This window comes from Hakea prostrata, chromosome 2, assembly GCF_041222555.1.
Source record: "Hakea prostrata isolate BN-2017 chromosome 2, UWA_Hpros_2, whole genome shotgun sequence".
Lineage (NCBI taxonomy): Eukaryota > Viridiplantae > Streptophyta > Magnoliopsida > Proteales > Proteaceae > Hakea > Hakea prostrata.
Window position 1 is genome coordinate 66,374,357 of NC_142601.1, and position 26,711 is coordinate 66,401,067.

The 26,711-nt window shown below is 38.7% G+C and overlaps 2 protein-coding genes and 1 long non-coding RNA gene across 3 annotated transcripts; 2 read left to right on the plus strand and 1 right to left on the minus strand.

Annotated features, from left to right (window-relative positions):
• The first annotated feature begins 1,649 nt into the window (after positions 1–1,649).
• Positions 1,650–4,600, plus strand: LOC149025777 (Pentatricopeptide repeat (PPR) superfamily protein). Its single transcript, XM_089145983.1, has one exon. It carries the CDS (start codon positions 2,080–2,082, stop codon positions 3,781–3,783), a length of 1,704 nt encoding a protein of 567 aa, XP_089002109.1. The 5' UTR covers positions 1,650–2,079; the 3' UTR covers positions 3,784–4,600.
• Positions 4,601–6,060: 1,460 nt separating this feature from the next.
• LOC149025778 (uncharacterized) lies at positions 6,061–8,046 on the minus strand. The gene is made up of 2 exons (XR_016171789.1): positions 7,891–8,046; positions 6,061–6,377 (listed from the first exon to the last, which is right to left on the minus strand). It is a non-coding gene; the product is annotated as an uncharacterized LOC149025778 (long non-coding RNA).
• Positions 8,047–11,893: 3,847 nt separating this feature from the next.
• Positions 11,894–26,654, plus strand: LOC149025779 (subtilisin-like protease SBT2.2). Its single transcript, XM_089145985.1, has 10 exons — positions 11,894–12,718; positions 13,806–13,959; positions 14,370–14,764; positions 15,960–16,055; positions 18,926–18,998; positions 19,660–19,942; positions 21,310–21,641; positions 22,691–22,961; positions 24,444–24,725; positions 25,471–26,654. Exons 1-10 carry the CDS (start codon positions 12,486–12,488, stop codon positions 25,890–25,892), a joined length of 2,541 nt encoding a protein of 846 aa, XP_089002111.1. The 5' UTR covers positions 11,894–12,485; the 3' UTR covers positions 25,893–26,654.
• Positions 26,655–26,711: the final 57 nt, after the last annotated feature.

Below are 26,711 nucleotides of genomic sequence, written 5' to 3' on the forward strand. Positions count from 1 at the left end.
CTTGGCCTCCTGTATTTTGGTTATTACTATTTTATCCCTTGTAATTTTTAAATTATTACTCAACATTAAGTTCTTGGAATCCATGTTTGATGGGCTGCTATTGTGTAAAAGGGAGGAAGTGAGGAGGATGAAATCGGGTACTTTGAGGTGGGTAGGAGAAAGGACCGGAAAGCAGAAGATGAAAAGAAAGTGGAAATTGTGATAAGTTCAGATTACCAAGGTTAGCAGAAGAAGGATTTGTCGAGGGTTTGAAGAAATTGTTGCATGTCGAAACGTGCTAGTTGTTGATTTGGATTCCTGGCAAGCAGAAGCCCCATGGGAAAGGGGAATTAGAGAAAAAGAAACAAACTCAATTGATGTGACATGTGAGAAAAAGGATGGCAAATGCAAATAGTTTTTTTTCCCATGGAGAAGTATGAATGGAGTTTTTTTTTTTTTCAAAATTTGAGAATAAGGATAAAATTGGTGTTTAATCTAGTTTATAAGTGACGATAACTAAGGTTCGACATGTCAGCCCGTGTAGCCGTATCGGACCCTGGTGACACGGTGACTTGGGCAACATGTCACCAAAAGTCGGGCGACTTTTGGTTGGGGTTCGATGAAAAATCAAACACCTATTTCAAGAGGTATTTCAGGTCATTTGACCTGAAATTTGACGTATAGCCTAATTTGAGGCCAATAAATACATTGGGAACAGTATTTTTTTGTCTAAAACATTATTTAATCTAAAGTTTTTGATTGGCACATGTCTGGCTATATGCGAGCAAAACTGGAAGTTTGAAAATTCATATAAACTAATGTAAACAATGCAAAGAGAACACAATGCGCAACTAGTGAATAGATGTACTAAAGTTTACAATTCATTATACAATTATGTTGAGTATGGTTCATACTTCACATTTTGTTGTCGACAGAAACAGGTCCCGCTCACTTTGGTAAAAATTGAACGAAAAATCGGTGAAAACCCGAATAAATCTTTATTAAATATGTGAGTATGGTTCATGCTTCACATTTTGTTGTCGACTTTTCAGCGATATAATGTCGACTTTTCAGCGATATATCGCCAAAATGTCGATATTTCGTTGACTTTTGCAATCTTCTTGTCGTTGGGGGAGTCGTGTCGCCCCCAGCGACTCGGTGATAAATCACCGACACAGTGTACCATGACGATAACATAGTCTTTTAATTTACTAATTTTAATAAAAGGTAAAGTAGACCTTACATATTCAAACATAACAGCTACTTAATACCATTATACCAGAGGGAAACCGTAATTTTGTAAAAAATAGGATTTAATTAATAAAACCAAAGTACAAAGGTCAACAATAATTATCCCTTTTACCCAAAAAAAAAATATATAAAAATATATAATTATCCCTAATAATAAACATACTAATTTCTATCCAAAAATTTTATGATTAGACAAAGGAACATAATTTTGATTAAAGAAAAAAAAAAAAAAAAAGAAGACCGCAAATGAATACAGATTAGCCGTATATCCATTTGATCTCTGACCACGGAAAAAAAAATCCATCTGATCAATGGATTTCCTTTTAGGGATCAAATTTGATCAACAGATTTTAAGCACGTAACATCATATTGAACTGCTGATGCTACCATATTTTCGCAATGTAATCTGAAAGGTGAATTCGGGAAAAACATGATAAAGTAAAGGCAGTGGATAAAGAGGACCCGTCACCTGTGGATGAGGCTGGCGTTTGAGGATTTCCTACTTCCAGCTTCCGACCCTCTTTGCAAACTAATCTCCAAGCTGAAATTTGAGAAAAGAAACCCACGAAAGAATCTGGTGTGCGCTACTAGCCCCTCTCTCTCTCTCTCTCTCGTCTTCCTGTTTTTCGTTTTCCTGTCACTTTATTTAGAATTTGATTTATCTGTTACTCTGTTCTTGGAAAATTGTCCGAAACTCTCTTCTGTCTCGCATTTCATCATAAATCAAAGCTCATTTCCATGGATTATTTCACTCTAAGAGAACTTACCGCTACATGTTTTGATGAACCATCTTTAGTATGTGTTTGATAATTTGCGTTTCACTTTAGAGTCTGTATTTAGTTTGAAGCTATGACAGCCCTGCTGCACCCCATTTCTCCCCTCCCTAATCCATCTAAAGAAACCACAAGAAAAGCTTGTTGTTTCTTCTCTCGGGTTAGAAAATTCCGTACTTCTTCACCCATCAAGGGGTTTTCAAGGGATTTAGCTTCTGGGCACATCACTGTACCTCCTAAGGAGACTCAATTCCTTTTGCCCAGTTGGAGAAATGGGAGAAATGAGCCAAGAATCAAAGAACTCAAACTCAATGACGCATTTTCTTATTTGGAGTACATGGTAGGGAAGGGCCAAAAGCCGGATTTAATTCAATCCACTCAGCTTTTGCATGATCTATGCAGGGCTAGTAAACTCAGAAAAGCAATCAAGGTTTTGGAGATGATTGTTGAATCTGGTAGTCTGCCAGACCCCGACTCTTATGGCTACTTGGTGAATCAGTTGTGTAAAAGGGGGAATGTTGGGTATGCTATGCAGTTGGTGGAGAAGATGGAGGAATATGGATGTCCACCCAATACTGTTACTTATAATTCACTTGTTAGAGGGCTTTGCATCCATGGGAACCTGCAACAAAGTTTACAGCTTTTGGATAAACTCATGCATAAGGGGCTGGTTCCAAATGTGTTCACTTACTCATTCTTGCTTGAAGCCGCTTACAAGGAGAGAGGGGTAGACGAGGCAATGAGACTGTTGGACGAGATTATTGTTAAAGGTGGAAAGCCTAATTTGGTTAGCTATAATGTTCTGTTAACTGGATTGTGCAAGGAAAATAGAACTGAAGAAGCCATTAAATTCTTCAGGAGTTTACCATCAAAGGGATTTAGGCCAAATGTCGTGAGTTACAACATTATATTGAGGAGTTTATGCTTTGAGGGGAGGTGGGAAGAAGCAAATGTACTCTTGGCTGAGATGGATGGAGGAGATCGGACCCCATCTGTAATTACCTACAATATCTTGATTGGTTCACTTGCAGAACAGGGTCGAACTGATCATGCTCTGGAGGTCCTAGAGGAGATGATGCGATGTGGATTTAAGCCAAATGGTGCAAGCTACAACCCAATAATCTCTCAATTCTGCAAGGAGAAAAAGATAGGTCATGTGATCAATTTTCTAGAACAAATGATGTGTCGACACTGCCATCCTAATGAGGGAACATATAATGCTCTTGCTGTCCTCTGCAATGAAGGGATGATACATGAAGCCTTCTCTATTATCCAAAGCTTGGGTAGTAACACAAACTCTTCCATGCATGACTACTATAGGAACTTCATATCCAGCTTGTGTAGGAAGGGAAACACTATGGCAGCATTCCAGCTCTTATATGAGATGACAAAGGATGGATTTACTCCTGATTCTTATACCAATTCATCCTTGATCAGAGGTCTGTGTACGGAGGGCATGCTAGCTGAAGCTATGGAGATTTTTACAGTAATGGAAGACAATGATTTTAGGCCAGATATCGACAATTACAATGCTCTCATACTTGGTTTATGCAAGGTCAGAAGGACAGATCTCTCACTCGGGGTTTTCGAGATGATGATTGAAAAGGGAAGCATGCCTAATGAGACTACTTATACTATCCTAGTGGAAGGGATTGCCCATGAAGAAGAAATGAAGTTGGCTGCAGAGGTTCTGGGGGAGTTGTATCAGAGACATGTCCTGAGTCTAAACACTGTTGAAAGGCTTGTGATGCAATATGACCTGGAGTTGTCAACTCTTTAGCTTAGATTGACAAAGTGGAAAGCTCTTCCTTTAACATAAGAAGCCAATATAAAACTAAATTTTGGATGGAGACATAATTTATTCAAATAACATACTCTGGCTCTCTGGATTAAGACAAGCATGAATTCTGCCAAGTGATGCATGAAAAGCTTGATGCTGATCTCAAGGTGCTATGGTAACAAGAGAGAAAGTTCAATCTTTATTGTCAATTTGGAGGTGAGACTATCTCAATTACATGCTTCCTGTTTTGGTCTGTAAAAATTAAAGCCAACTTGGCTTTTGTTGCCCTGCCTCACTTGTTATTGCTGCTAACGGACCGGTACCCTGAAATTGGTTGATCAAAACTAAATCAAGGTGCCTGCTTCCTCAATTGGGCTGTGGACATAAAAGCATTCGTTGATTTTCTTATGTTCTTCTCTTCACCACCCCTACCACACAACTCCTCCTCCCCCCACCCCCAAAACAAAAATAACCATAATAATTCTGGTACCAATCTCTTTATTGTATCTATTTCTGTCGATTTATCTTACCATCTTGTATTGAGTTTTTACAATAATAGAAAAAGTTCAGTTCTTCAGTGTGAGTATCATGTCCAATGCAACTATACATATGGAGACAAATTTTATGTCCAGGGCAACATGAACAAAGCAATACTTGGGTGATTCTCCTCATGCTTACTGGATGTAAGTTCTCTATGATTCTTGTGTTGGCCGACTATTGACCTCTGTTAGAAGAAAATAACATGAGAACTGGCCAGATTAGCATCTTAATGATGATTAGGCAATAACACATTCATTGGAACTTGGTGTATATAGATTTTCATTTTCAGTTATGGCTTCTCAATTCCATATCAAGTGGGTTTAAGGAGACATTAGTGTCCTGTTGTAGTCTGTTATGGTTTTTGCAAATTGCTTGCTTTGTGCAAGGTCTGATGGAGTTTAAATTTGAGTGAGAAATTACACTTATTGGTTTCTAGACATTAGTAACTCATGTTGGGCCTATCCAGCCTAGAATCCTAAGGAGCTTGTTGCCTCTCCTAGGGTTGAATGGGATGGCACTTTGTATACTGAAAAGCCTGGAGCATCAAAAGAAATCTGAGAAAATCATTTCTCATTCCCATCATTCTGGACGTTTTCAAGGTTTTGCTTCCCCAAGGTTTGTCTTGTGGTAAACGCCTGTTAGCACCAATCCTTGGTATGGGAAGACCTCATTCGCCTCAAAGATTCTCAAAGCCACAACTATTAAGAAACAAAAAAATACACATCGACAGTCCAAGCTGACATTGGCAACCTACACCGTTGCAGCGTTATGATGCCCACCTGCAGCTCTATGTGGTATTGAAATGTGCTCTCCCAGTGCCTTTCTATCACACTTATATTTAAGGACGTTCATTTTTAATGCACCTTATCAGTGTTCATATGTCAACTCCTCTCCAAAGTGTGTAACAAAGAGATGTGACAAGAATACAATCATCTGCCCGTGTGAATGGAAGATCCAGACTCATCTGGCAACCATATAAATCAACAGTTGACTTCAGTTCTATACATAGACCGGTGACTGACGATCTCCTGTGTGCTATATCCAGTCTTTCAGATGGAAACGGCACGGCAAGTGCCCCTTCACCAGTGCAAGCTCGGGTGATTTTCTGCCCCACTTCCCCATTGTAAGCTCGGGTCATAGCCTAAAAATCCTACCAACAGCCCTAGCAAAACCGAAGTGTGAGATCTCTTAATTCCCAGTTAATAACTGTTATAACAGACTCGGCTTCAGTGCTGCGCAATGCAATTACAGTGCTACAAAAGGTGACCGTTCACTGCAGGTGCTGCACATTAATTACGCACCACCCCAGCAAAATCCTGTTTTAACTCCTTCAATTAAATCACTCAATCATCCACCACACTGAAACCCACCTGCCATAAGTGAGTTTTACTTCTCGTAGTACATGTTATGAATCATGACAGATGAGAACCACTCAAAAGTTAATAGTCCAATATCTGGTAGAAAATCAGGATAACATCCAATTTGGCTCCAGGTCCAGGTCTTATGCCATTCCGGGTTTATCAGGACCAATTCCAATCTGGATCTCTTTCTGCTCCTGGTTATTCCTCCTCTTGAGGAGCCGGCAACACAACACATGAGCCCGAGAGAAGAGAACGCAGAACAGGTTGGATTGACCGCAGCCAGAACGAAAGATTAATGAAACCGGGTGCTCTTTTAACATAAAATCATTTCAAATCGAAAGCAGCATGATAAACCAATTTAAATAGAATGACTAAATTATTCCAAATGAAATTTCCATTAAACAAAATCATAGACCCAGATCCGAAGAACAAGTTACTAAAAGGCAATGTTAAGGCACTAAAAGTAGTAGCCTATAAGTTTAACCTAGAACTACGACTGCAAAACAGAGAAAAGAAAGAATATAAACTAAGACGACCCATCCTCCTAATACTCCATTCCCCTTCCAGGTGATAAAAGGAGGTGGTGAATAATATGACGAGCCGTCTCTGCACCCACTCTGCTTAGTTCTACTTAGATCTCTGCCTCATCTTTCGGCGCTTTCTCTTGAGTCTCCTCATGCGCTTCTTCTTCCACTGAAATCAGAATTGACACTCAATGAATAGGAAAGCGGGGAAAAAACCCATAAACAGTGGAAGTTAACAATACTGCTTGCTTCAACATAATTCAACGAAGTATATATCAGATCAAAATAAACACATTAAGAAAATGCTATCTGTATCCTCTAACAGTTCAAGTACAGTTGATATAATTGAGAAGCCGTCCAAATTCCGTTTTTAAGGAGTGGAATTTACGATGGCAACCCATTTGCTGTTCTTTAAATTTCTTTCTTTACTAAAGGAATGTGACAGATTACCCTTTAATCTACCAGAAGCAAAAGAATAATTAATGGCGGGTTACCAGGCCGAAAACAAAGATATCAAATTTGGTTTATTCTACGTTGCTTCTTTATCTAGACCTACTAGCTTCTTCGTTATCTTTAACGGTTCTTTAATTGGGGGATGGAATTTTTCTATTCCACCGAGATTAGACTGGATTTTTGGAACTTTGGAACGGCTGTTGATACCTTGAAAAAGCCAACAACAAAAAGAAAAAGAAAAAGAAATTTACTTAAAGCACATATAATTTTTTACGAGACATACTGAAAGATTAGCAAGTACCAAACGAGGGCATGGATAACTTGGGAGAATGCAGTCCAAAACCAAGTTAAAACAATAAATCAACATGAAACTTGGGGGATCTCTCAACCCATATAGAGCATACACAGACTCTCTCGGGTTTAAGAGGGTTGGAAAAGTCAAGTTGTACAGAGTCCAGGAGCGCTTTCAGGAATGGAACATATGACCAGGGCACCAAGTAACGAGTGTTCACCCTAAATCTACCTACAGCAAAATCACCGAAACTAAAAGCTACAGACACAAAATTTCTCCCACGGAATGCACACCATTCCTTTCTATGCAAAGTGTGTACCAAATCAATCAGGTCTACAAAGTGTGTACCAAATCAATCAGGTCTACAAAGCGTGTACCAAATCCGTCAAGTTTTCGCGTAGCTGATAATTTCTTACCACTTTGCCTACGAAAATCGTGTAAACTGTAATTTCCTGATGAACCTCCCACTTTCCCCAACAACCATTATACTGAAGACACCAATGCACAGAGAAAACTAAGATCCCCACGATTAGATGAAAGAAAAGGTATCCCCAGATGCCACCACCTCTTTAAAAAATTCCAGCTTTTAGGTTCCAAATTCAAACAGAACAATTGAAGAGATTAATTTTTCTAAACCCAGTTGAGCTCCGCACTAAACAAACTCAGGTATGGTCTACCGGAAGAAACCCCGGAGTAGTTACACTAACAAGAAACAATACCGAACAAGAACAATACGCGTTAAACGTAACAAAAGTACTCATACAATCACAGAGCAAACATACAGAAAAAACCCTAACCTTGAATGCAGTGTTGAATGATAAATGACAACTCGGTAAATCATTCAACCGAAAAATGAATCATTGAAAAACCTAGATCGATAGACAGTTAATACAATCGACTTAAAGCAAGAAACAATGGAACATGAAGAAAGACGAACCTTAGCCCTCATCTTCACTCCCAATCCCTAATGCCTTCGCCAATCTGCTTCAGTCAGTATTCACGCTCTATGCGAGATTGAAGAAAAAGCAAGAAGAGACGTCACTAGGTACTTATAGAGGTTAGGGTTTTGAGAGAGCACGAAACCCTAATCCAAATTATGGCCACCGAACTCCGGAAGCCTATTAGGGCATTTACGTCATTAAAAAACATTTTTCGGTATTACAGAAGCCTCCCCAATTTTCCAGGATTATCCGAGAATACCCCTATGGGACAATTGTCTTGAAGATTAAAACAGACTTATGCCAGTAAATCGGCATCTTTGATCCATAATGTTAATTCCTACTTAAGGGGGTTCAATATGGGCCATTATTTTTTTCTTTGGTGGGTAAAATATGGGCCATTCTACGTTACATGAAAGAGTGTGAGCCCTCTGGGCCAGGGAATGGGAAGCCCATTTACATCATTAGAAATAAACATAAGATTACACTCTAAGAGCCTGTTTAGTTACATGAATCCAGAGATTTGAAATATCTCGATTCTCTGAGATTCATGAATGTTTGTTGTAAAAATCTCTGGATTCATAAAATCTAGAAATTTATCTTTTACACTAAAAATGTGAATCTGTAGATTTATAGGTATGGGGTGAAATCTAGAGATTTCATTGCGCTAAACATTTGTGCATTCACAAAAATCACGTCGACCAAATAGGTTTTTTAGTCTAAATCCACAGATTTCATTCCACAACCAAACAGTTAATTTTATGAATTATGACTCCATAGAGTTGAAATCTCTTGATATTTTAAACCTCCAGATTCACGTAACCAAATATGCCCTAAAAGGTAAAAACACTTCCTCCTTCAAGAGCCCGATATCCTCATCCAATGGTTGACACCCAACGGTTGGAAACCACACACTTCTAAGAATTCTACAACTTGATGATCCCTTCATGATCAGAATCTACCCTGAATGACAACCACCACAACTCCTTTGCCAATTCAACACTTGTATAAATATGCTTTGTATGGGGTAAATCATCCAATCGATGGGCCAGACATTTGGTCTAACTCTAATATAACCCGACGGTCAAGTCAGAGAACTGATCCCAACCGTGTGATCAAAGCACGAGATCTAACGATTGAGAGAAGACAATTTATGCAATAGACGGTATAAATAGGGCAAATGTACCCTGAGGGGTGGCTCAGTTGGCAAAGCCCAACGCTTTCCACGTAGGAGGTCAGAGTTCGAATCCCCTCGGGGCCGGAGGCGAAGCCCCATCTATATTAATTATATAACACCCCTCAGTTGGTAAAGTCCAACGCTTCCACGTAGGAGGTCGAATGAACCTCAATTCCAAAAATAAACAAATATGGCAAAGCCGACAAGGTAAGAAGACATTTGCTCATTTTATCAATTTCTAGTGAGATCTTTCTGCTCCCCCTACGAGAGCGAGGGTGTTATTCCGGACTTGACACTCTTCATTGAATCCAAACAATATTGTTGGAGACAAATAAATTAAAAAAATAAAAATAAATAAATATGGCCAATCCACTGAAGAAAATGAGATAAGAAGACCACTTTGCTCGATTTTATCAAATTTCTAATGAGATCCCTCTAGATTTTGCTCCCCTTAACGATTAACCATTGTGTGCAATGAGTCCGTGGCAAGCAACATATTCCATTAGACCTTAGCTTCACCTAAATATGAAACTATTAACTCAAGAATGGTAGATTGTATAAAGGAGACTAAATCACCAATCATAGCAATCGGCTAGCACCAATATTTTGTCTCAACCTCCCTCATGGAAAGCAGAGCGAGGGCGTTATTCCACTTGAGCTTTAGCTTCTTCTTTATTGAATCAAATACTAACTTGATTGTTGTAGACAAATCACCAATCATAGCAATCGGCCTCCATGTCTAATGGTTCCTATTGAGCCTTTTGCAGAGTGAGAACCAATCCAACTAGAAGAAAACTTGAGAATCAATTGCGAAGAATGCATGGTGACCACTTTGATCCGCGCTTACGGTCGAGCCGCCGACGTGTTTGGGTTTTTCAATGAAATCATACCTCATAGGAAGGTTTTGCAAAATTAGTTTTTGCATTTCTTTTATTAATTGCTTCATTGTTGTGCAATGAGTCCATGGCAAGCAAAACATATTCCATTAGACATTAGAGACAAACACCCAAATAAGAAACTATTAACTCAAAGAATGGTAAATAGATATAAGAGGTAGACTTAAATGTTGTGCATTAAATGCGAAATGCTTGTTACTAACGGTTAAGAACTAACCAAGATTTTGATCTCAACTATCCATCTCCCAAGAGGTGAAAGAGTTCCAAAGTAGATGAGGTTGGAGGGGATCCACATATAGGGGGGGAACCCCATTAGTGAACAATTCTTCTCTAGGATTTATGCGGAGAGAAAGCTCAAACATACCGAGATGTTGATGGTTGCGCATGAAAAAGGATCCTCTACCAGATAGATGGTCTCAAACGCTAGCCTCCTAAGCCCCCATCACTCTCTTCGACCTCTTCATTCTGAGCAGATCCTCAGTTTCATTTCCCTCAACAGTTCCAGACTCAAATATCTGTGAAAATGGTCGCGATTAAGATGAAAAATGCGACGGAGTGGCGAAGATATTGCATGGTGACTTCATGGTTTGAACCGCCGCTTACGGTGGCAGCCACCGACATGGCCACCAGTGAACCGGAAATTAGATGAGGGATCAGGATGGAACATCGTTGCTCCTTGATCGCGTGCCTCCTACGCCTTGACACAGGGGCCCGTGCAGTTTTCTCCAGCACGCCCTATTTAAGAAGTGGGAAAAGTTTCCTTTTTCTTTTTTCCTTTCTTTTCACCTTTTCCTTTTGTTAGTTTTATGGTTCACCGTTCATGTCCATAGCCGTGTAATGATGGTCATGAGCAATGTGTTCATACTTGTAACGGCATTTTGAATGGTGGGGCCTTCCAACTTTTCTTTTCTAATAATTTCTAATTCAGAAGAAGAAGATGAAGTGGCGGAAGGCCATCATAAGTCATACCATAAAGATTTGGTATTTTGGCATCCTATGATAACATCATCAGATTTTTCAATCCAAACAGACCCCGCCAACTTTTCACAAGAAATTCCTCACCACTGGGTCAGCTCCACCAACCGTTGGATGTGAATATCAGATAGATCCAGGTCCCACGTGACAGACAGATTCTCTGTTACTCCAACGAAAACTACAGAAAAATAAAAAATAAAAATATCACTTTCGGTTGCAACGGTCATAATTTGAGTGCATCGGTCCAAAGCTGTATTCACAAAATGTTTGATAACAGAAAAAAAATATATATGGCTATGGTATACCTCTCTGTCTTTATTGGAGTGACGATTTCTTTTTTAAAGAGAACGGTTCAGGGAATCTGGATGTTTCAATTTCATTTATAGTAAATCAGGTATAATAAATTTGTTACCATTAATATCTTGTTCTGGAATTAAAACATGTAAAAAGAAATCTAATTATATGAATTAAAGAATTTCCTCTCTACAACTATAGAAGATCCAAATTAATTCCGAAAAGATCAAACTAGAACTTGATCCGGTAGACTGCGTTCTACAACATTATGCTAACCCACGCAAGTTTTTTTTTCTTTAAACTTCATTTCCAAAAAGTTAGTCCATAAAAAATACTGTGAAATTATGACCAAGGCCATAAAGCGCCATAAAGTAGCACTTTGATACGAAAAAACTCCCAACAAAACATAGAGGAACACCATTTCCTGTGATCTTCCATGGATTCTAAGCTTTTCCATGTGCACTTCCATAATAAGTGCTCAAAACACCCACCTTCACCACACTCTCACTCTCTCTCTCTCTCACACCATTTCACTGACCATTTACTGAGGAAGTAAAGGCAGTGAAGTCAAACTCAAAGAGATAAGAAAATGACAGAAACAGACCTTTATGATCCCGTGTTCATTCACCACTGGCCTATTAAACATTTTTGTACGTTGGGAGCAGTCCACATCCGTCAATCTTGGCTGACCAGCTTGACCTATTATTCCTATTATCTTCCCAGAAGAACACCCATCAGCCCCTGGATTTCTGTTTTACATTTGTTTATTTTTCTTACAAGACTTCAACCACAAGGTACCTTTCCGCTATACAGCCCACAAAGCAGAAATAAAACCAAAGCAGGGCAACCGTTCACCTCCCTCTTTCCTTTTTCTGAAAATAAATACCCAGTGTCACAGTAGCCGAGAAAGTAGCATATTCTCACTCACTAGCTTCACCTTCAAGCTGATAGCCCAGAAAAGTTTTTCAGAGAGAACCCAACTTATCCTAGTATGCTTCTCGTTAGGCATGTTCGATGGGTTGTGCAGTCTCTCCTCTCTCATTATCTGTTGTGGGTTTTTCTGGGTTTTCCTTCTCTGCTAAAATATTAGCAGTGGGCACGGAGATAAACAAGAAAAGTTTTGGTGCTTTAATGGGGAAGAAGGGTTTCTGTTGAGAAGCTTTGGAGCTTTTTGTGTCACTAAGCTTTCGGAGCTTTTCGTGTCACTTGCTGCTGGAGTCTCCAAGTTCTTGTTTTGACTGTACTTTCTCAAATGGGGGGCCTTCATTGTTTGGTGCATTTAATGGTGGTTATTTGTTTGGGGTTGTTTTTTAGGGTTCGATCGCAGGAGGAAATAGTTACAGCAGTTTACATTGTTACATTGAAACAAACTCCTACGGTTCATCTTCATTACAACAAGGTGGGACTGGAGAGTGCCGGTTCTCAATATGGAAAAACAGAACGATATGGAAGTACACATCGGTTAAATAGACTGCACAAACCAAGGTCACTTTCACTTCCTATCCTTAAATGAATCACTTTTTCACTTCTGGGTGGGGTTGTTTCCAAGCTCTGAGCACTCGGCACTCGGCAGTGCAAACTACAAAGTAGTATTTCTGTTGTTGTGCATTCCGCTTGCTTCAATTCTCTTCCTTCAGCGTCTGACTGTTCGTACATCTATAAGTGGTTATACATTGAACTTCAATTCCATTTGTAATTTGTTCATGTGATGTTATGTTCATCTCCCTTTCTATTTTAGTGTATTTCTTTTTAGCATTTTAGTTTGGACTGCCTGGGTCTTTTTTCCGCCGTTGATATAATTGAAACCGGGTAAATTGGTATGTGATGATTATTCAAATAGTTATTTCCCTCTTTTTCTCCTTAGTGGAATTTTACTTTCAATACGCTTGTATGGTCAGATTGTGTCTTGCCGTTTTCACGGAGTTTTCTTTTTTCCATAAAATATGTATATATCTAATAATTTTCTGTTGTGTTTTGTAATCAAGATAAATGATTTACTGTTAAGATTTTCATGATCATATCTGGGTCTGGCTCTTGGGTTCTGTTTTATTTATCTTACTTAAATTTATTAATTTTTTTCAGCTGACTGAAAGAATTGACTATGGATAGACCAGAACAATAGGATTTATGCAGGTTTTGAACTTGGGCTTTGCCTCTACTGCTTTTTCTGAGCGTTAAGAAGTTTTAGTCCCTAAAGAAGGTTTGAATTAATGGATCTGCAATAATGCCCGGTTTCTTCTGGTTGGAAGTAGTTTATATAAAAATTATAAATTATCTGGTATTTCCATACATGTACTAAAATTTGAGGCTCTCCATTTCATACTCTGGCAAACACGCACATGTGACACAGTTTTCCTTTTATCCATGTTCCCCAGGGGACAATCAGCTCAATCAGGGTTAACAATTCAGTATTGGGTGTATTGGATTGGTGTTGGATTTCTGTTCATGAATGTTTTTTTCTGTATCATAGCTAGCTTGGCTCTTTTTTCTGCGTGAAATAAATTCTGCAGTTAATATCTGATTTCTATCTGAGAAAATTAGGCTATGCTGATTTTCTTTTTGAAAGGTGCAGGAATATTTCAAGATCTCATCAAACATATGCTTCTTATATGAATCATGCACATGATTCCCTGTTAAAGAGAGTGTTAAGGGGCGAGAACTATTTGAAGTTGTATAGTTATCACTACTTGATTAATGGGTTTGCGGTGCTTGTAACTCCTCAGCAGGTATGTTTCCTATGATTTGATTTTCATATTCTGCTTCTTTTACTGGTTTAGTTTGACTTCATTGACTCTTTTTGTGACTGCACCTCTTTTATCAATGTATTCTTTTTAAGATTATGATTGTGGTGTTCCTCAAACCTGGTGTTACTTAGCTTATTTCCCCGCTCTCCTTCTGCCAGCTGCATCAGTTGCTGTGTTGAATAGGTTGGGTGGGTCATATTATATGTGTCACAGTTTTCTCTCACATTAATCGAGTATCCCTCAACCAATTTTACCAGCTAACCCTGAAGTCTTGCTTTGTGTTGGATTGGTGATTTGTGCAGAAACTGACCCCCCCCCCCCCCCAATAGTGGCTCCTTATTTGATTTGTTTTAGCTTATGTTTTGATCTTGCTGTCTTGTTGAATGGCAAAGGCTGACAAGCTCTCAAGAAGACATGAAGTGGCAAATGTGGTCTTGGATTTTTCAGTTAGGAGTGCTACTACCCACACTCCAGAATTCCTGGGTCTGCCTCAAGGTGCTTGGGTCCAAGATGGTGGGCCTGAATTTGCAGGGGAGGGTATTGTGATTGGGTTTATCGATACTGGAATTGATCCAACACACCCCAGCTTCTCCGATGACACTGAAAATGCTTATCCCATTCCTGCACACTTTTCTGGAATTTGTGAAGTTACTAGGGATTTCCCTTCCGGGTCCTGCAATAGGAAACTTATTGGGGCCCGTCATTTTGCGGCTTCTGCTATCACTAGGGGAATATTTAATGCTACTAAGGATTACGCTTCACCTTTTGATGGCGATGGGCATGGCACGTGCGTAATTTTTCTTAACTTTTCTTATATTTCCTCATTCTTTGATATTGATTTAAATTCAGTATATTTTTCATTGAAAACTTGTTGTATTAAGTGTGCTCTCTTTTGGGGAATTTCATAATTTGTTTCAGTCTATTTTGAATCTTGTATGCTGATAATTTAGGAGCTTTTTGCTATTAAGTGGCTGAAACTCGAGATTTACCTTATTGAAATTTTTCTTGAAATCATTGCAAGGCTTTCTTTCTCTTAGGTTTCTTTTTGGATGGGGTTAGTGGGTTCTTAAATCTTTATTCTGAATATTAGAGATTATACATTCCATCCCACTGAATATAAAAATATGTTTTTGTAGTAGGGGGAATGTCCATGGTCCATGTCAGTATCACATGGGTATGTGTTTGTGATTTTGTTGGGTGTTTCTTTTTGTTGGGGGGCAATAGTAAAAGTAGGTAAAGTGTAAGGTTCTATTAGTAATTTTAGAAAACGTAGGGGATAAAATAGTAATTGAGCTATAGTACAAGGGGGCATTAGTAATTATCCCAAAATATTTTTATTCTTTGTTGGGGTTTTCCGCTTTTTTTGGGGGGTTGGGGGGGGGTTGTGGAGTGTTCCTGTACACTACTAGTATTATTTAATTTCCCATATACATTAACGATATGAATAAAGAGCAGAGATAACAACAGTTACTGATTGCTTCCATATTATGTACAGCTGTCTCTTGGGAACATAAAATGGGTGGGCAGCCCACGGCTGGCAGATAGTGAATTTGGAGTTGGAGAGATTCAGGCTTCATCTTGGCATGACCTGTATATTATATATGTGCACACACATATGGGTTGACCATGGGCTAAGTTGGGCTTCAAGTCAGCTCTCCTAATCTGAAGCTGACATAAAATATCGTTTACCTAAACTGAGCTTGCTTTGTCAATCATATCCTACTATGACACTGTCCTAGTGAGTTACATTGATACGTCTCTCCTGAGTAGTTTTATCTGTCTGAGCTCCATTCTTCCGTGTGGATTTAGTCCTGCTATCCTGTTGAATTGCATTGCTCCTTCTGTCCTGTTGAGTTTGTTTATATTGATTTGTAATACTTGCTTTAGTTTTCTCTTCTATACATGTATGTGTGTATTTATGTATATATAAGTTCTGGACAAAGTTACGTATGGAAACTAACAAATCTACACTTGAAACACAGGCATACAGCTTCTATTGCAGCTGGGAATCATGGGATTCCTGTCATTGTAGCTGGGCTTCACTTCGGCAATGCAAGTGGAATGGCTCCTCGTGCTCAGTAATTAATTCATTCTTTAATTTCTTCTGTTGGGCTAGTACCAGATGATGTGCAATGTAGTTGATAAAAACCCTTCAAGTTTCTGGAAACTGCAGTTCTAGGATACTTTTCTTTGTCAAAACTCAAAAGCATACTTCAAATTTATTCCTTTGTATTTTATTTTATTATTATTATTTTTTATGATGTTTGTTTTTAGATCAGTTAGTTAGTTGTTAAGAAACATACTGCTTATAAGGGTTACACAAAGTTTTCCCATAAGCCCTTATTGTTTGCATTTATCATGGATGGCCTAACCTAGGGCATTCAAGATGGAATTCCATGGTGTTATGTTTTTTTTCTAGATGTTTTTGTGTTGGTGGGTGAGACAACAACAAGGATTGACAGTGCATTGGATCATTGGAGATTAACCTTGGAAATAAGTAGCTTTGAGATTAGAAGAACAATGATGGTGTATATAATGTGTAATTTTAGTCATTCTGTGATGGATATTAGCATGGTGTGAATTGTGGAAAGAGAGTACTGCAAGTGCATATTTTAAATATCTAGTGTCAATTATAAATAAAGAAGGTGATGGAGGAAGATATTCTATATAGAGTTTAAGTGGGATAAATTAAGTGAAGAGGTGTGTCTAGACTGCTGTATAGTTGATGCGTTCTGTTACAGCTTATCGGAAGTTCTAGACTGCTGTATAGTCAACGCATTCCATTACAGCTTAACGAAAGTTCTATGGACAGTTGTACAACCAGCTATGATATACGGAGGGGAAATGTTGGACTGTAAAGAGTGATCTTATTGAGAAGCTTTGTGCAGCAGAGATAAGGATGCTAAGATGGATGCAGCAAAAGTAGGAAGGATAAAGGAATGATAATATTAGGGATGATTGGGGAATTGCCTAGGTCAAGACAAGCTCTGAGAGATCTGTTTAAGCTGGTCCAGACATGGTCCAATGGAGGCCTAGGGATGTCTCAAAATGGAGGGATGGCATGATTCTGATCGAAGGAGCTAAAAGAGCTAGCCAGCTAGGGCAGGCCTAAAATGACCATAGGAGAAGTTGTGAGGAAGGACTTGTTCCAACTTCCAAGTATGAGCTTATCATCACCTGCTGGGCTGTGCCTTTTCTCTTTTTTTTCCTTTCCTCCCCCCTTTTCAGCTTTTCCATCTCTTTTTAATATTTTTTTTTCTTTCATAGATTATTATGTTGGGGATCCATGTAGTTAACCCCATTAAGCTGGTACAAGGCTGAGTTTGTTGTTTTTATTATAATATGTACTGCAGGGTAATATTGTCAGACCCTGTGGTACTCTATTTTTGTTTAGTGTTTTTGATCATGATAGGGACAACGACCCTATCATTGGGTGTTTAGTTACTTTATGTTTATGTTGCTTTAGTTGCTTTCTTTCTTTTACCAGACTTAGACTGTTTCCCACTTAGAGTCTATTGTCAAATATTATATGTATAAGGAATGAACCGTGATAGAATATTCTGGATCTAGCATGTATATTGCTTTTCTCTTCTTCTTCCCTTCACTTCTTCAAGGTTCTTTTTTTCCCCTGCAGCTTTGGGGTTTTTTTTGGAGGGGGGGGGGGGGGGGTTGGGGGAGGGAGGTTAATTTGTTTCTTTACTGTTACATAAACATAAGAGATTAATTATGGTTCAAGTGCCATGAAAAGTTCAATCTATAGCACATCAGTATGCACAAAGAGTTGTGGAACCATGAAGTGAGGTAATTATCAGATCAGGATCTTGATCTTAGCAAGTGAAAGAGTCTACAGATGTGGGTTGTATTTGGACCAATCTATTGGTGAAATTTTGGATTACGATCCACAATGCAGGAGACACTTATCCAATGGTTAAAATACATATAAAGAAAGAAATGGCCAAATATATATATATATATATATATATATATATATATATATCACCCATGTGTCTACTAATCTTGTCTGATCTTTTCCTTCTGATGGCTGCACGATTTTTTTTCTGTAGAGTTGAAAGTGCTAACTTGTAAAAAATTAAAGTTTACTTGGAATCTTTTTTGTTTCCTTATATTTTACTCCGGTTCTCTGGCATCAGCAACTTTCATAGTCCCCTCCCTTGTTTAATTGTTCATTCCTTTGAGTGTTTTCTACATTTAAATACTGGAAAACAAAATCATATGATGATTAGTAAGGAGAGTTTTTTGGGCTTTGTCAAGCAATAGATGAGTAACACTCTGATAATCCATTTCTTTACCTTCCCTTCCAACAAATCTCCCTACACCACAATGGCCCATGTAAGACTCGCAAATCCCATTTGTAGCCGTCAACTTTCAGCTAAACTCTTGCTTCCACATGTTGAATAAAGAAATGGTTTTGGCCCATTATTTAACCCCCCCCCCCGCCACAAAATAATAATAATAATAAATAAGAAAATCTGTTAATCTCTTCTGTGGAGTTGTGCTTGCTGCAACAGAAGTCAGATATGCCTACCCCTGCTCTTCCTTTATGTGCCTCAGAGATTATAGACATTTTTTTGGACTGCAGCTGTCTTCTTCCTGATTTTGGACCCCATTTTTTGGCAGAAACTAGCACAGTGGAAGTGTTTTCAACATTATACCCACTTAAATTGACTGACTTCAATTATTCCTGGTGGTTATATGCAATGTTAACCAAATAATAATGATAAGTTTAGTGATTTCTAGATGGAGAGATTAAAAAGGAACCTTATTAAATCCTATAAATATCCATAGCATTTGAGTTGCTCGTTTTATGATCTTATCTAGTTTGTGTATAGGACCTCGTATGGTTTCATTTCCAATTGTTCATGTTCAAAGCATAATGTATGCGGTATGCCTTTGAGGTTTTGATGTATTTGCTTTCTGTGTGCTTCAGTATTGCTGTCTACAAGGCATTATACAGGAGTTTTGGAGGTTTTGCTGCAGATGTTGTTGCTGCCATTGACCAGGTAAATAGTAAATTGGTCTTTAAAACAGTTGCATGAACTTATGCATATCATATACAGCATTAGTTTTTCAATGCATTATTTGAAAATAATGTGAATATAACATATCTTATACATAGATAATGTACCTCCAACCAAAAGAAGCATTTATTACTGTTGAAAGGATGTACATGGCTTCCAAAATGTGACTGAACTTTCATTTTGTCCTGGTTGAGGTAGTAGGACTCTCTTCAGCCTCCAGACCAGGAAAAACCTGAGCCAAAAATGAAAATCTGTATTTGAAGACCATCCAAAGTGTCATCGTCTTAACATTTGGTGGGCCCTCACTCCCACTAGGAGTATTTTGATGTTAAAAATTGACTTGTTTGGTTCTGTAGCTACATTCATTCCTTTTGAGAACATATAAGGTGAACAGTTAGAGAGACACCAAAACAAAATGGAAAAAAGGTAAATCCCGGAAGTTCACCATGATTAGGTGTATTAAATGATATGAGATGGTAAGTCCAACCCTACATGTGTGCTTTGTGCATGGCACAGTCTAGTAAGAAGGGTAGCCTTTTCCTTCTGTCTGATGTAATGATTCTTAACTTTAAATGTCTGTGTATCTTCTGAAAACGTACATTTGACAGATGAGTCTAAAAAATTGTGCTGATTGCATAAACAGGCTGCTCAAGATGGAGTGGACATTATTAACCTTTCAATCACTCCCAATAGACGTCCACCTGGAATTGCCACATTTTTTAATCCCATAGACATGGCCTTACTTTCGGCAGTTAAGGCTGGAATATTTGTCGTACAAGCAGCTGGAAATACTGGACCCTCACCCAAGAGCATGTCTTCATTCAGCCCATGGATATTTACCGTTGGTGCTGCTTCTCATGACAGGTTTTACAATAATACCCTAGTCCTTGGCAACAACATCACCATTTCTGGATCAGGATTTGCACGTAAGTACCCAATTAAGACTTATTCCAGTTGGTCTGCGTTTTATATTGAATATTAGATGCCTATTGAGCAGTTTTATCTTTTGGTGGTTCTGTAATGGTATTATTTTTGTTGGTTGGCTTCCTATGGTTGTTCTATGGAACCCTTCCTCATATGCTTAATTTAACTGCCATGTGAATTATGTTAGTGCCCAATTTCAACGAACATGTCATCCATTTCACCTAATATTTGTCAGATCCATCTGCATATTGTTACAATCTAAATGATGGAGTTGTTTGACTGAGAAGGGCCCTGGAGAAAAACAATGAGAAAGTGCTGTATTTAGTGGTCCATATGGTTGAGATGGCTACCAAATTTGATGTGTTTATCTAGGGAGTCACCCACCTCACATTTTTTTTCCACATGCCAAACATTTTTCTTTTCCCACATGGCAAATGTTTAGGGCCAACAAAAGGTTCTTTCAGGAGGAATACATGAACATATTTTCTAAAGGTTCTTTCAGCAGGCATGCATGAACACTTTTTCTTATTTTTTTTTGGAAGAAATGAAAATAGATTCATGTCACGATCTCTTTTCTACCATGTGGATTGACGGTTTGTCTTCATTTTGTTTGTTGGGTAGGTGTGGAATCCTCTAAGATGGCTGCATGTTATACTTAGTGGCCTATCTCAACCATATGAGCCTATCTTTTATGGGGTTATTCTCATTGTTTTCAAAATGGTCTAAATCTCTATGTTCTTTGAACAAAATCAAAATTTGAAGCAATTTTCAGGGCATTACATCAACACATGCCGAAGTCTTTAGATTGGATGGAGAATCATCCATGACTTTACAAAATGAAATTTAAGTGCTCTTAAACTGCTTTGAGTAGATTACAATCTGTCCCCCTACCCCCAGTTTTGGGTACCCCAAGGAACAGGATTATTGTTGTCTCCTGGAGTCTTGGTCCATCCCTTTTGTCAAGTAGTAGGTTGTAACCCCCCCCCCCTCCTTCCTCTTCCTTGTACATTTTGGGATCGTTCAAAAATGTGGCACCTGACTATGAGGATTGGAACTATAATTTGGTGGGTTTACGCTGGTGTTTTCTTCCTGAACTGAATCTACTTTAGTTGGCCCCCAAAAAATCTAGTTAAGTTGAAAATGGTGTTAGTTTTGTTTTGGTTGTAATGTGGTAAAATGTTAAAATACAATATTGGATGGCTATGGTCATGAAAGTGATGGTTTTTCCATTCAGAAGATTCATCCGGCAGCCTCCATTGAATTTTGCTTCTGATGCCCATATTGTGCTTTTGACCTCTTTAGCCCCCACCACAAACCTTCTTTCAACTCTATGTGTGGAAATATATACTGAAGTTGTATTACTCTTCAGCGGGAACAGATGAAGGTAAAATGTATACACTGGTTTCTGCACTTCATGCTTTGAGCAATGGCACGACGGATGCAGATAATATGTATGTGGGGGAATGCCAAGATTCCAGCAGCTTGAGTCATGATCTTATTCAGGGGAATATCTTGATCTGTAGTTATTCGATCCGCTATGTGCTTGGGCTCTCAACCATCAAACAAGCGCTGCTGACTGCTAAGAATCTCAGTGCAGCAGGTGTTGTGTTCTATATGGATCCTTATGTTATTGGTTTTCAGCTTAACCCAACTCCAATGGCTATTCCTGGTGTGATTATACCATCATCTGAAGATTCCAAGGTTCGTTCTGATTTTTCACCGATTTAATGGCTTTCTATTCTTGTTCTTTGTGTTTCAGTGGTCTTAAGTTTGAGAAGTGAACTATTTGCAGTGGCAAATGGTGTTTGTGGCCACACCCATATGAAAGTGTTTGTGAATATATGGGTAGATATAGCTGGTTATGCTGCAGTTCATGTGGCAATTCTGGCTTTTAAAAATTTGAAATTGTTTGGATTGGGTATGTGTTCAGCCTCAAATTTTACCCTCCCATGTATTGGCACACGCTGCCATTGTATGTCCATGCATCCCCTTCATAGTGCATGAACCATGTTGAAAGTTCTGGATTTTTTAATGATCTGCTTTGCCACATGGGCAATCTCCATTTAGACTGAAATTTGACATGTGAGAAAGGAGGGGACCTTTAGTATGCTTGCCTACAATTTCAGTATCATCTGACCGTTGACGTCCAGGACAGGTGCCAATTCAGCTATTCTATATGGGTGTGTAGCTGCCTACAAGTCCTGGATAAGAACCAGTCTGTGGATTCTGGAGTGCTTGAAAGCATTCCTTTTTATCCATCTTCCATATAAATTGGCACTCCCTTCATAATCTATTATCCTCGATTGTCTGTATAATTTATGATTAGAATGAAAGTCTGTCCTGTGTTTTACCAATGCCGCTACATCACTGGATTCAACTTATTTTGGGTGAACTGAAGTTCAAGGCACAACTGAGTTGTAAACTGTTGTATGAAATACAAAGAATCCATGATTTTGAGACATGAGTTGGACATAACTTAATCAAAACTTAGTTATTCATGCTAGATGTTTTCTTGCTTTGGTCCTAGTATCTTGGTAAATAGATATTTTACATGGAAAATTAAGTACTAAATTAGTTGGCACTGTCATTGGCTTGTTGCCAACAATGTCTCTTTATGAGCATTTGAAATTTTTTTGAGAAGTAATCATAGGTTTTGCTAGTAGCAGGGAAATCATATCCCCGGCTTTTTAAGACGGGTGCCTCTTTTTCCTCTTTAATACTTGGTGATCCTTTGGTTATTTCTTGTGCAGATTCTTCTTCAATATTACAATTCTTCCTTGGAGAGAGATGGATCTTCCAAAAACATTATTAAATTTGGGGCCGTGGCAAGCATTTTAGGGGGACTAAAAGCAAACTTCAACAAATCCGCACCAAAGGTTATGTTTTATTCTGCTAGAGGACCTGACCCAGAAGATAGTTTTCTTGATGATTCAGATGTTTTGAAGCCTAATTTGGTGGCTCCTGGAAATTTCATATGGGCTGCTTGGAGTCATTTGGGTACTGAATCTGTTGAATTCCAAGGTAAGCATGCAGTACATAGTTTTAAAGACACTCAAGGCACTGGCCTAGGCGAAGCCTTGTTGGTCAGCTATGCATAAAGCAGGTTTACTTGGGGACCTTACTGGTTATAAACTAAAGAGGAATCATGAAGCATTGACGAATCAATACATGATCGTCTACATTCATTAAAACTTGCAATAAATGACCTAGAAAGTGTACCATTTCTGATTACCATGGTTTTAGAAGTTTGTCTTGCTTTCCACTTTTAAACCTTGTCTAGAGAAATGTTGAGCTGCAATAAGGTACAATATAAAAGCATTTTACCATGCATGAGTGCTCAAAAACACAATAAAAGTCAAACCTGATCAAGGCAACCAATCTAACACCTGGATACCTTGGCAACCCAGGGAGGGGGGGAGGAGGGGGGGAGGGGGACAAATTGTAAAAGAACTAAACCACTGCAGGCCTTGGCCTTCTCTTGAGGTCTTTTATTCCTGAAATAACTCCATATTTTCTCTTTCTTTTTCTTTTATATTCTCTTAGATCCCATGGCCCACCACAAGCGGATCCTAGAATCAATATCATTAACTATGATTCATCTGTACCTGATAATGAAAGGTTGGTAGTTTGATAAATAAGCATAGACTCCACTTTATTACACCTTTATTGCTCTTATCATCTTTGTGGAGACAAAAGATGCCACAAAGATGATGTCTGTGGTTGTGCCTTGCTATCAACTCACAATTTTTGTGCTCACCCAACCCCCATCCACAATTGAGAAATAAAAGAAGGGAAAAAAATAAAAGGGGAATCCTTGTGCTTCTTCTCCATGAACCCTGAAACCATGTTTCTAAAACATTATTTTTTCTGCTGCGGTCTCTCTCCTTTTCTTCTTCTTATCCTCAGGTGTTTAGTATTTATCCATGATTTTGCTGAAATCTTATCAACTCTGTGAAGGCAGTATGCCGCATATATTTTCAACTGTCATGATTGATTTCTGATGACCCAGTTCAACTTTACCCAATCATTGAGTTGAGCCATTTGATGAATAAAACATATCTGATGCGTGTGGTTGGTGGTCTATGTCCATTCTCATTTCTCCTACTGTTTGTTGCTCCATCTTCTCTTTTGGGCATGAAAGAAATATTGAGAAGGGGAGGGGTTGGGGTGAGGGGGGGAGTTAATCTACAATCTCTAATTTAAGGGTCAAAACCTTTTCTTCCATTGTTTGAGTTTCCTTGATCAAAGAAATATTTTGTTTCCAGCTTGGTATTGTGTTTGGCTAATGGCTATTTGAACCAGGGTCTAGCATTTCATCAAATGGCTTTTAATACCACTTGATGCTTCAGTCTAAGCCACCTTCCAGAAATGGAACCCTTTTTACACTTCATGTAACTGGAACTGCCAACTATATTTAGCCATATAGTCTAAAAGATATAGAAACTGATTGAACTTTCCCTGTTGTCCTTGCATCATCTTATAGTTAATTGCTTCAACCTCCAGGAGAGAATTTCGCAATGATTTCTGGGACAAGTATGTCAGCTCCTCATGTTGTTGGGGTTGCTGCACTGATCAAGCAGAAGTTTTCGAGTTTTAGTCCTTCAGCCATTGGTTCTGCTCTCTCAACAACGGCTTCTGTGTACGACAGGACAGCTGGTCCCATAATGGCCCAGCGTGCTTATAGCAATCCAGACTTGAATCAATCTCCAGCAACACCCTTTGACATGGGCAGTGGCTTTGTCAATGCTAATGCTTCATTGGACCCGGGTCTGATTTTCGATGCCAGTAAGTTTTCGTTATCTGCTAAAAGTATTAAGTATGAGGAATACTACAAAATCAATGTCAAACAGATGGGGCCCACCAGTATAGGTTATCCGGCTGGACTAATGGCCCTTAGCATATGTACCATGTTATGCTTTAATGTACTGATATAACATTTATGTTCACGTTAATAGCTGAGAAGAGAGGTTGGAACTGTCAATCTGTTTCTTTAATATCTAACAAAAATGCCAAAGGATTTCAGTGGAGAACTAACCTGTATATCTAGGTGTCCAAGGTCCTTGAGTTTTCCAATGGGGTTTTAATTACAGCGCTTTCCTTTGTGTGTTCCCATTTTTCGAGTGACTGTAGATAGGTATATTTTTAATGTAGTGGGTTTGATAGCTTTCGTAGACTAATACCATGGTGGAATATCCAACCCAAAAGCTTAAGCTACAAGGGAGAGGCTTTGCTGGTATATGAAGGCATCCAAGGTCAAGGAGCTTTGCAATGCGGATTCCCGATGATTTCCCCCATATTCTGTCTTCTCTTTTTTATTTCTCCATTCTTTTCTTAAGTGATGTGTATCTAGACAACTCTGATGTAATACTTTTTTAGGCCCTTGACAGCCTTTCCTAATTTTTAACCATGCCATGGTGGGTTACCCATTTTTATGACAGTATACAGTTGTTTACATTGTATTATTGCTACTGGCTTTTTAACTTTCATTTCAGGTCAGCTGACATCAAATGCACTTTTGGGTTTATTGCAGGTTTTGATGACTTCTTATCATTCCTTTGTGGCATTAACGGGTCGGCGCCTATTGTTCTGAACTATACTGGCCAGAGTTGTGGAATTTCTAACATTAATGGCACTGACTTGAACCTGCCTTCTATTACAATAGCAAAGCTAAACCAGTCTAAGACAGTCCAAAGGATAGTTACTAATGTTGCTGGCAATGAGACATATAGTGTTGATTGGTTTGCTCCCTACGGAGTATCGGTTTCAGTGGTTCCCAATCACTTCTTCATTGCAAGTGGGCAGAAACAGGTTCTGACTGTTCTCTTTAATGCTACAATGAATGGTTCTACTGCCAGTTTTGGAAGGATTGGGCTTTTTGGAGATCAAGGTCATGTTGCCAGTATACCATTATCTGTGATCTTGAAAGTCTCATCCAACATTACTAACAGCTGATTATGCAATGGCAATGCTGATTTTTCTTGGTTTCCCTTTCTTGTTTTTGACCCATTTTTTGATTGGTTATCTTGTAAATTGCCAACAAACCTGTTTGATATGTAAATGCAATGATTAATAATTGTACAAGTTAGGGCTGCTTGTAATTTGTTCGTGCGTTACCCTGCAAGAATTGTCCCTTCCAATGTTCGTGGGGCCTATATTTATGTGAATTCGTTACTCAGCCGTCTGCAATGTTCTTCAAATCCCATCCCTTCAATGATCCAATTTCTCAGCACACTCTGGTGTCATCGGAACAAGTCTGCTCTCGCACGATCGAGGGCTCAACATTGTAGAAAATGGGCAGAATCACCTGACCCATTTTTTTTTTGCACTCAAAAATCTGGGCGGGCTCAATGAGACACCATTTGCTAGAAGGGTAGTTCTTTGAGAAAATGGGGATAGAGATTCTCGACTGCACGATCGCAACCATTAGCTCTGTACCAATGTTTTTCCCCATTGGGAGTTCATCATTATCTCTGAGAGAGTGAATTCCAGTTTCAACTAAAGCATTATAAAGGTGATCCGTGAAATTGGTGCGAGCGTCTTTCCCACAGAAACTAAGGAACACTTCGTACCTCAGACCTGAAGAAGATGAAGAGAAAGCCATTCTTGAGATTTAAGACAAGTTAGACACTTCACAAGCTATTATATTGGCTTGCAGCACTGAAAGCTGATTAGTGATAACCTGTACTCGTGAACGCTTTCTTTGCTTCCACCATAGGTTTTTTTTCTTCTTTTTTTCTTCGTTTCCTACTAATTGCATTGAAAAAACTACAT

Excerpts from the sequence above, each read along its gene's own strand:
- LOC149025779 (XM_089145985.1), top strand. The coding sequence starts at position 12,486 with ATGGGGGGCCTTCATTGTTTGGTGCATTTAATGGTGGTTATTTGTTTG. Across the intron at positions 13,960-14,369 it reads TGCTTGTAACTCCTCAGCAG|GCTGACAAGCTCTCAAGAAG; the intron begins GTATGTTTCCTA and ends TGAATGGCAAAG. Across the intron at positions 18,999-19,659 it reads TTGTTGCTGCCATTGACCAG|GCTGCTCAAGATGGAGTGGA; the intron begins GTAAATAGTAAA and ends TTGCATAAACAG.
- LOC149025777 (XM_089145983.1), top strand. The coding sequence starts at position 2,080 with ATGACAGCCCTGCTGCACCCCATTTCTCCCCTCCCTAATCCATCTAAA.